Source organism: Glycine soja, chromosome 15 (assembly GCF_004193775.1).
Source record: "Glycine soja cultivar W05 chromosome 15, ASM419377v2, whole genome shotgun sequence".
NCBI lineage: Eukaryota > Viridiplantae > Streptophyta > Magnoliopsida > Fabales > Fabaceae > Glycine > Glycine soja.
Genome location: NC_041016.1, coordinates 32,116,217 through 32,126,512, shown reverse-complemented (window position 1 = coordinate 32,126,512; position 10,296 = coordinate 32,116,217). Strand labels below are relative to the sequence as shown.

At 39.0% G+C, this 10,296-nt stretch overlaps 1 protein-coding gene across 1 annotated transcript; it reads left to right on the top strand.

Annotated features, from left to right (window-relative positions):
* Positions 1-1,424: 1,424 nt before the first annotated feature.
* LOC114386579 (polygalacturonase inhibitor-like) lies at positions 1,425-2,777 on the top strand. Its single transcript, XM_028346601.1, has one exon. The coding sequence runs from the start codon at positions 1,504-1,506 to the stop codon at positions 2,521-2,523; it is 1,020 nt and encodes a 339-aa protein (XP_028202402.1). The 5' UTR covers positions 1,425-1,503; the 3' UTR covers positions 2,524-2,777.
* The last annotated feature ends 7,519 nt before the right edge of the window (positions 2,778-10,296 follow it).

The following is a 10,296-nucleotide window of genomic DNA, read 5'->3' as shown; positions in this document are numbered from 1 at the left end:
ATTTTAAAATAATTGTTTTAAACTGCCCATCTTCTTTCTTCTATTTTTCCAAAACTATCCCCACATACTTCCTTTTATATATAAAGATGTAAATACATTAATGTATTTGTGGACTAAAGTGTACACAACATGTATAAAAAAACTGTAAGCAACAATACTTTGTGATTGGAAAGATCAATTAATGTATTTCTATTTGAGTACTCCGTTTACCATATTTTGATAACGATCATTAATAAAAAAAAAAGATTAATAAATGAGTTACTCTTCTTTTTTTTCAGAAATAAATGAGTTACTTAACTGTCTTTAACACACTTGGAATTTGAAAATCAACTTGTACAGAATTCTTGGATACCAAAAACAAACCATGTCCCATCTTCAAAGAACAAATTATGTAGATTCTCTATTTATGATGCTCTCCTCGATCGTGTTTTTTGTTCTTTTTTGAAAATGAATTGCGACACAGATAAGGGATAGGAAAGTGGCTGTTGCACACTGACAAGCATGTGGTAGAAACCCCACAGCATATCATAAGAATATATATGGAAAAACGAATAAAGAAACTAATAAACAAAAAACTCTATTTAAACTTAAATATTTAATGAGATTTTCATAAATTTTATTTACTAAAGAAAATGTCTGAAAAAAAGTATTTAAATTAACGGTGTTGTTAGCATTTTTTTTAATTCCTACTTTTTTCTTTTGGCTGAAAAAAAAATCCTACTATTTTCTTTTTAGTTTCTTCCTTATTCTGTAAGATTTAATTGCATTTTTTTATCTTTAACTTTTTATTTTTTTGGTAAAATTTATCACCAATAAATTAATTTAGTGTATTTTATTTTCAACTTTTTAAAAAACTTATAAATTTTACCTTCTTTCATTAAGCTGACACAGTAGTATAAAATTTGGGAGTAAAATTTGTCAAAAACTAAATAATAAGGATAAAAATCACACAAAAAAATGCTTGGAGATAAAAATCGTCAAAAAATAAAGAAGTTATGAATAAAAAATAATTATTTTAGTATGTTATGTCAACTTGATTATAAATGGTAAAGTTTGTAAGCTTTTGAAAAAATTTAAGATAAAATACATCAAATTAATTTATTAAAATAAAATTAGTTAAAAATTAAAAAGTTAAAAATATAAAATACAATTAATCCTATTTTGTTTTATTCTGTTTTAGGATATCTTAAGTCCTCTATTTCTAGTTCTACTTTTACTCTTTTCTCACGAATGAGAGTAGTGTATATGCATTATGCAAGCATGGTGCTTTACCCCACATGGGTGCTTTTGTTGTTACCGACATTGCCACTCGTAAATTCAAAATTTCCGGCTAGCAGACCCCACTAGATGTGAATTCCAAAATGGGAAAAACGTGGTTAATTATGTGCCCCTATCCCATTCTATAAATGGGAATAACTGGAAGAATGTAGATCAACAATTCAACATACTCCTATACTCTATTTTTCGCGTCACATAAACAAAAAAAATAAACTGGGGAGAAGCATGTTGTTGATGTTGGGACTATGCTTCCTATTGTTCTCTGCATTTCCACTTGCGTTCTCTGAGAGATGCCACCCACAAGACAAGAAAGCGTTGCTCCAACTCCAGAAGGACCTCGGCAACCCTTATCACATCATATCCTGGAACGCAAAGGAGGATTGCTGCGAGTGGTTCTGCTGCGTTAAGTGTGACGAGAAAACAAACCGCGTCATTAGCGTTGCCTTATCATCCCCTTTTCCAGACACCAATCTCTCGGCCCAAATACCTCCCTCTGTGGGTGACCTCCCTTACCTCGAGTCCCTCGTCTTCCACAAATTCCCCAAACTCGTGGGCCCAATCCAGCCCGCAATCGCCAAACTCACCAAACTCAAGTACCTTGATCTCTCCAACAACAATCTCTCTGGCCCAATACCCGATTTTTTCGCGCAACTCAAGAACCTCGACGATATCGACCTTTCCTTTAACAACCTCTCCGGCCCCATACCAAGCTCGCTTGGTAAACTGCCTAAACTCGCGTATCTAGATTTGAGCCGCAACAAGCTCACGGGCTCAATTCCGGCCTCATTTGGATCCTTCCAAAAGCCCGGGCCGGCTATTATGCTCTCTAAAAACCAGCTTTCAGGGCGCCTTCCTGCTTCTTTGGCCAACTTAGACTCGGACAGGATAGACTTGTCAAGGAACAAGCTCGAAGGCGATGCCTCCATGCTTTTCGGGAGCAATAAAAGGACGTGGTCTCTTGACCTTTCAAGGAACAATTTCGCGTTTGATCTATCTCGCGTGGAGATTCCCCACAAGACCCTGGCAAGGTTGGATCTCAACCACAATAAGATTTATGGGAGCCTTCCTGTGGGGTTGACCAAAGTCGAACATTTTCAGCTATTCGACGTCAGCTATAATCAGTTATGCGGTCTCATACCGAAGGGTGGAGAATTGCAAAAGATCGATAAGTCTTTGTACTCTCACAACAAGTGTTTGTGTGGCTCTCCACTATCACCTTGCAACCATAAGCAGATGACTGTCTAAGTCGATTTCATACTTTGATAAGTATTCGTATTTTCATGTGTGTTTGTGTGACTTTCCAATTTCACCTTTCAACCATTATAAGCATATGCCTATCAAAGTTGGTTTCATCAGATTAATTATTCTGATTTCAATAAAATCGATTACTTGTTTTTCTGTATTACGTTTATATGGAGTATCGTGGTAATGGATTATTAGCCCCACTTCGAGTGTGAATTGTAACATTCGTGATAATTAATGTTTTGTAAGGCATGTCATATATGTACTCTTGGTCACTTAGCTAAAATATTTAGTATGTGTTTGGATTTCAGTTTATAAAAAGTTTTAAGTTGAACTTAACTTTATTTTGTAAACTTAAGATTAGTTAAAAATAAATTTAGTGTAACTTAATTTATGTTTGAGTACTTTTATTCTAAAGTACTTTTTTATCAAAATGAAATTTATTTAGATGATATTAACTAAAAGTACTTTTAAATGTATAATTACTGAAATGAGTATAGATTTTATAATGTGATATTAATCATATTATTAATTATCTTTTAAGTATATATGACTTAATATTATTATTATTATTATTTGCAAAAACAAGAAGTTTGAAAAAATATGAAAATATGTACATAAAAAATATATTTAATATAAACGCAATTTCATATAAATTTAATCACAAGAGAATTCATGCAATTTAATAATATAAATGCAATTTTCATATAAATTATATATATATATATATATATATATATATATATATAATTAAGTTGAATAAAAATGCAATTTCATATAGTAGTTCAGATAACAAATTCAAGAACTAATCAAGCATGAATTTGCTATGGGTCTATGGCTCTGCATTAAATTTGCTAATAATAATAAGAAAAAAGCACCCCGACTCTGTTCACCTCTTCTCAAAAGTTAAAGGGAGTTCGGAAGAAAGAGCTACAACATATTTGAGGCAAAGAAATATTAGGTAGCATTGAACAGAAAAATAAGTGGTATGTTGCTTTGGATTCAACTATGTTTTCACTATAATTGCATTCAATATAACAAGATAAAAAAAAAATACGTAAATAGTTATTTTCACTTCTGAATACGTAAAGTGTTGATAAATGCATCTCTGAAAAATGAAAATTTAAATTTTAATTCCCGAAAGTGAAAAAATCTGACAAATCTATCCATCCATTAACTTTCGTCCGTTACCATTAATGAAAGAGCTCATGTGATACGTTCCAGGACAAACTTGTCAGCACTCTATACATTCAGGGACAAAAATGACTATTTATCCAAAATATAATTTAATTTTTTTCTTCTCCCATTTTTAATCATTGCAAGCATAACATTATAATAAACACTTAAAAAAATAGGAAAACAAGTATAAGTTAGAACAAACATAATAATAATCATAATATTCATTAATAAGCATAATCTGTCTATTGCTGATTAATCAATATTATGCTTATTATTAAGTTTGTTCTAACTTATACTTGTTTTTTTTTTCAAGTGCTTATTGTAATGCTATGTTTGCTATGATTAAAAAATGGGAGGAGATGAAGATTAAATTTTATTTTGGGAGTACTATCCAAGGTTCACAAAATCTACGTGACACCCAGATGTGTTCACCCTCCACGTCAGCACAGCTATAGGAGGGCGAATGCCTGACCCTTTGCAGTCGAGCTCTCCAACAAACAAATTCTCTATAACCTAACTAATATTCAAATGTATTTGACTATCTTATATATTAGTAGGTATTAAATTATCTAAGACCACATTATCTACAAGGTACAATTATCTTCTACCTTTTATCTATAAGCAAATATTTATCTCTAACATTATCTATAAGCTCCGGACTATTATCTACAAGCCGCACGGGAATTATCTACAAGGCTACAACAACCCCTACAAACAAGGACCAACACCCCCACTTAACTAATATAAATACGGGTTCCATCAAACCCTTCTACACAACTTGCTCACACACTTGTCATACCCTAGTTTTTTATTCTCGTTAGCCATACTGCGTGGTTTGACACCAGTTACCGCACAAAATGAAGGATCATTCAATATTTTGATCAAGAATGGGAAAGATACCAAAAAGAGGGGCAAAAGGGTCTTTTCATTAAGTTTCCTGGCCCCTAGCTCGCCCAGGCTAGCCTCTGGCTCGCCTAGGCCACCAAAAGACTTCCATGTTAAGTAACCAACTCTCTTGGGCGAGCCAGTTGCTTCATGGCTAAGTCTCAGCTCGCCTGGCTGAGTAGCCATGGTCCCAAATGCTTGTTTTTCCTATAAATAGGTGTAAAGGGAGACTGATCAAGGGGTTGGAAGGTCCATAAGTGAAGTAATTGAGAGAAATGAGATAGAAGAAGAAGAAAGAAGAGGAAAACAAGGCCAAGGCGCTGCCGAATCACGACCGTGATCAACCTCTACATCGTTCTTCACTTTGTTCTTCGTTCGTCATTCGGTTAGTGTTTGTTTTTAGGATTTGAACATGATCTATCCCCCCTAGAGGTCCTCTGTGTTGTTTTTGTGCATCTTCATCTCCTTCTTCTATCATCGGTAATCTCTTTTCTTTTGTAAAGTAAGTTTTAACCAATCATTAGTGCCGCAAGTTATCTTTAAAAAGATGGAAGGTTAATAAACAAAACCAAGATAAAACCAACTCATAACTAATTTCTTTTTATCTAATATCACTTGAAATCGTTTCAAGGTCAAACGCCTTAACGAATATCTCTGGTTTTCAAAGTTTAAAACATTTGTTTCAATGTCCAACGCCTTAAACGACTTTTGTTCGCAATTAAATTCAATCTTTCAAAAATACATAAAATCAATTTAACACACAAACTTTTAGACTTAAAGAACTACATAGGTTTGAATTCCTCATTGCACTTAAGGATACGTAGGAGCAAGGACACTCCCTTGTCGACCCCAAAAAATAAAAAAAAATATAAAAGGGAAAAGTAAATAAATCTGAAGTCACGTTCTGGCAGATTTGATTATAGGCTACCGTCCCTTGTGATGAGCGCGTGGGGTGCTAATACCTTCCCCATGCGTAAATAACTCCCGAACCCTTATTTTCAAAATTTGGAGACCTCTTTTTAGTTTTTCTAACGTTTTCCTTGAATAAACGTTGGTGGCGAATCCCCGCGTTTTCTTCCTTGGAGACGAACGCCTTTGGCCTATCTATTTGGCGTTCGCCGTCCCGTCGTAGGGTAGGTTGCGACAACACTCAGCACACGTCAACAAGCTTGTGTCCCTTTCTTTCTCTCGCTCATACAAGCTTCCCTTTAGCATATACTTTCTTTTCTTTCCTAACTTATATTCTTACTTGAGCGTTAGAGTCTTTTATTTTGCAAGTCCTCCCTCCTATCAAAGGCACCTCTCAAAGCCGACGTGTGAAGTTTGAGACTCCACTCAACCACATCTACCCTGACATGTGATGGTTCCAGATTTTGGTAAGAACATTTGGCACCCACTGTAGGGCCGCGGTAAAACATACCATGTGACCTCTCGTCAATCCTTTGACATTAACCCATGGTTAACACTCGGTCTGGCATCAGACGTGAAACCCCCCTCACAGACTTCCATCCTCGTCTAGTAGTTATGACAGACACAAACACTCTACAGTAACTCTAAAACCGCATCACGGAGATGGAACGACCCCACAAGGAAGAGTTGACAAAGCTAAAAGCTGACTATGACCAACTAGAGGCTCATGTCAGACGTCCCTAGGGAGACGAGCAATCCACCCACACCATGCTTGAATGCACCCAAGGGGAATCACACCCCTGACTCACAAGCAACACTGTAGATGATCTGAGTCTCTCCCACATGCATCGTCCAATAGCACAAACTGTCCGTTGACATCCTTTTGTCGACCATATTATGGAGGCAGACATACCCTTGGGGTGGAAACCGCTCAACCTCAAGTGATATGATGGGACAATAGATCCAGAGGAGCATTTGAATACCTTCCTGACACAGGTGAACCTCTACACCAACAACAATATGGTTCTATGTCATGTCTTCCCTACCTTCCTTAAGGGAGTAGCATTGACCTGGTACGGTGGACTTCCACCTAGGTCCATAGATAGCTTCGAAACCATCATCGAACGATTCAATATGTAGTACACCACTAGCAGGTCTCATCGCATGACCCCGACCACCTTGGCCAATCTACAACAAGTAGACAACGAGTCCTTCAAATTAAAAAGTTCATGAACTGATTTGGGCACCAACTGTCTAGATCCGAAATCTTAATCCTGAAATAACATTGCATTCCATGCTCCTCGCCTTACGCCCTGACAAGTTCGTAGACAGTCTGTGCAAAAAACCACCTGGTAACATGAATGAATTGTGCGAACGAGCCAAGGGCTACATCCAAATGGAAGAAATGTCTAGATCCCAGAATGAAGTCCGCCAAGTCGAACAAAAGCGTGACAAGTGTGAAGTAAACACCAAGGCCAACTTGCACAAGTCGAACAAGAGACACAAGTTAGACAAACACTAGCCTCTCTCCAAAAGGCCTATATACGAGCATTACGCACCACTAACGACCAATCGTACCACGATTCTCGAGGAAGCATTCAACTTAGAGGTACCCATTCAGCTACCCCAGTGAAGCCTCCCAGGTCGGGGTCAGACACAACCAAATACTACAAATATCACCACAATATTGGTCACAACAGCAAAGACTGTTGGGCCCTGAAGGACAAGATAGAAGAACTTATATAGGTTGGGTACTTAGTCCAGTTTGTTAAGAGACGAGACAACCACCAAGGAGGAGCAAGACCAAGAGGACATCAAGAGGAGTAGTACATAAACCAAGAAATAGACAGAATAAAAGCAGAAGACTGAGGCAGACAAAGACACCAACAAAAACAGCATGAGCAACAACAGGAACCCGCCCAGCGCATCAAAGGTGTAATCAACACCCTCGCTGGTGGCTTTTCCTATGGAGGACAGTCCAAGTAGTCCTAAAGATGACATCTACACACCATGATATCAACATTAATTTTTGTCGATGCACCCTTATAGCGAAGTCTCCCTCCTATCACCTTTATAGACAAGGACTTTAAGGGAATCAACCCCATCAACCAAGATGACCCCGTTGTTGTCTCCATCATCATAGCAAACTTCATGGTGTCTAGGGTCCTTATTGACCAGGGCAGTTCCGCTGATATCCAGTACTAGAAAACCCTCCAGAGACTAGAGGTCTCACCCGACCTTGTCCATCCTCACATCGATCCACTCCTCGACTATACAGGCGAGAGAATCGAGACCAGAGGTCACGTGGACTTGATGACCACTTTCGATTGGTTGACACAAACACATTATGTTTTTCCTTAATCGACAGGAACACAATCAACGAGCTTGGAGCCATAGTCTCCATGCCCCACCTAATAATGAAATTTTGTACACTGACAAGGGAGATTATAATCGTCAAGGCTGACCAAAAGCAAGCACGACAGTGCTATGTAGAAAGCCTAAAGGTAGCACCATATCCTCATATCCGGGAGCCTGCCATGCCTCACCCCACAGCGGCTAAAGGCACGTAAGTCATGACAATGGACGAAGGGTCTCAAATCCGAACCCTGACCGTCTAGCAATCCAGCCTGGGCATAGAATTTGACATAGATCCACGAGACGACACCTCCGATAAAGGCCCAAAACCCATTGAAAAGGTTGTCCAACTGCAACTCGGACCTAAACCGAGGCAGTGCAGTGGCTTAATAAGGACCTCTCTAGTCACGAGTACAGGCACATCGCCAATATGATAGGCAAAAACATGGATTTATTTGTCTGGAAACCATATGACATGCCTGGAATACATCCCAGTGTAATCTGCCACAAACTCGCTATTTGCCCCCAGGCCAAACCTATACCACAAAAGAAAAGAAAGATGGGAGAAGAGCGACATAAAGTCATCAAAGAAGAAGTTGACAAACTCCTCCATGCAAAATTCATCAGAGAGGTTAAGTTTTCTACTTGGCTCGCCAACGTTGTCATGGTCAAAAAGGTCCATGGCAAATGTTGAATGCTTATCGATTACAATGATCTGAACAGGGCATGCCTCAAAGACATGCACCCTTTGCCCAGCATCGACAAGTTGGTCGATGGAGCATCCGGATTCCAGATGCTAAGCTTCCTGGACGCCTACTCCGGATACAACCAGATCAGAATGAATCCTCTAGACGAGGAGAAAACAACATTCATCACTGAAGATGCCAACTTTTACTACAAGGTCATGCCATTTGGCCTCAAAAACACAAGCGTGACATACCAATGACTAATGGACGGAGACTTCAAATAACAGGTCGAACGAAACGTTGAGGTATATGTGGACTACATGGTTGTCAAGTCTCCAAGCATACCCCAACATGTGGCAGACCTAGAAGAAGTTTTTGGGGAACTACGCAAATACGACATGCGCCTCAACCCTAAAAAATGTACTTTTGGGGTAGGTGGCGGCAAGTGCCTCAAGTTCATGATCACACACAGAGGGATTGAATCCAACCTCAACAAATGCATTGCCATATTAGAGATGCATAACCCAACCAACATACAAGAAGTTCAGAAGCTCGACGGTATAGTAACATCCCTGTCTAGGTTCCTCCCAAAGCTCGCCGAAAAGGCAAAGCCATTTTACAAACTACTCAAGAAGACTGAGCCTTTCTCATGGGATGAGACTTGTGAACAAGCCTTCCTGGCTCTCAAGAAGACCATAGCCACACCACCAGTTTTAAGTCCACCCAAGCTAGGAGCACCCCTATTCCTGTATCTTTTAGTAGCCGACGAAGCCGTCAGCTCAACCCTCGTACAAGAGGAAGGGAAGCACTAGGTCCCTATCTACTTTACCAGCCACATGCTCCATGACCCCGAGAAATGCAACCAAATGATCAAACAAGTGGCACTAGCACTCATTACCTCGGCAGGATGACTCAGGCCCTATTTCCAGAGTCATCAAGTGGTAGTCAAGACGAACTCCCAGAAAGGATGGTAGCCTGGTCTACTGAACTATCAGAGTTTGACATTCAATATGAACCACGTGGCTCTATGAAAACACAATTCATGATTGACTTTTCGGTAGCATTTGTTGGAAACTACATAACCACCCTAGATTGGTGGACCCTTTTCATTGACGATGTGTCCAACATAAAAGGAAGCGGGGCAGGGATCATCCTTGAAGGCCCTGACAATATCACTTTAGAGCAATCGCTCAAGCTCAACTTCAAAGCCTCCACAATCATACAGAGTATGAGGCACTCATTGCAAGTCTGAAGCTAGGAAGAGAAGTCGAAGTCAAGAGGCTACGATGCTACACAAACTCGCAGCTTGTCCAAGGATAGGTTGCAAACACATACCAAACCAAGGAAACAATGTTGCTCAAGTACTATCACATAATGAAGTCTTTCATTGACAATTTCGAATGTTTCAAAGTGTACTACATCCCCAAGGAAAATAATACATGAGCGAACTTATTCTCCAAGCTGGCTAGCACTAAGAAGGCCAAGCACCTCAAGACCATAATCTAGAAGATGCTCTAAACTCCCACCATGGATGCTGAGGAAATTATGGTCGACGAAGAGGAGGAAGGAAACTAGATGACCCCCATAGAAGAATTTCCTAATTCAGGGGGTCCTGCTACCAAACAAGGACGAAGCCTAACGCCTCAAATGGAAAGCCAACCACTACATCATCCATGATGGAAAGTTATTCAAAAGAGGGTTGACAACACCCGTACTCAAATGCTTAAACAATCAACTGGCACACCACATCATGAAAGAACTT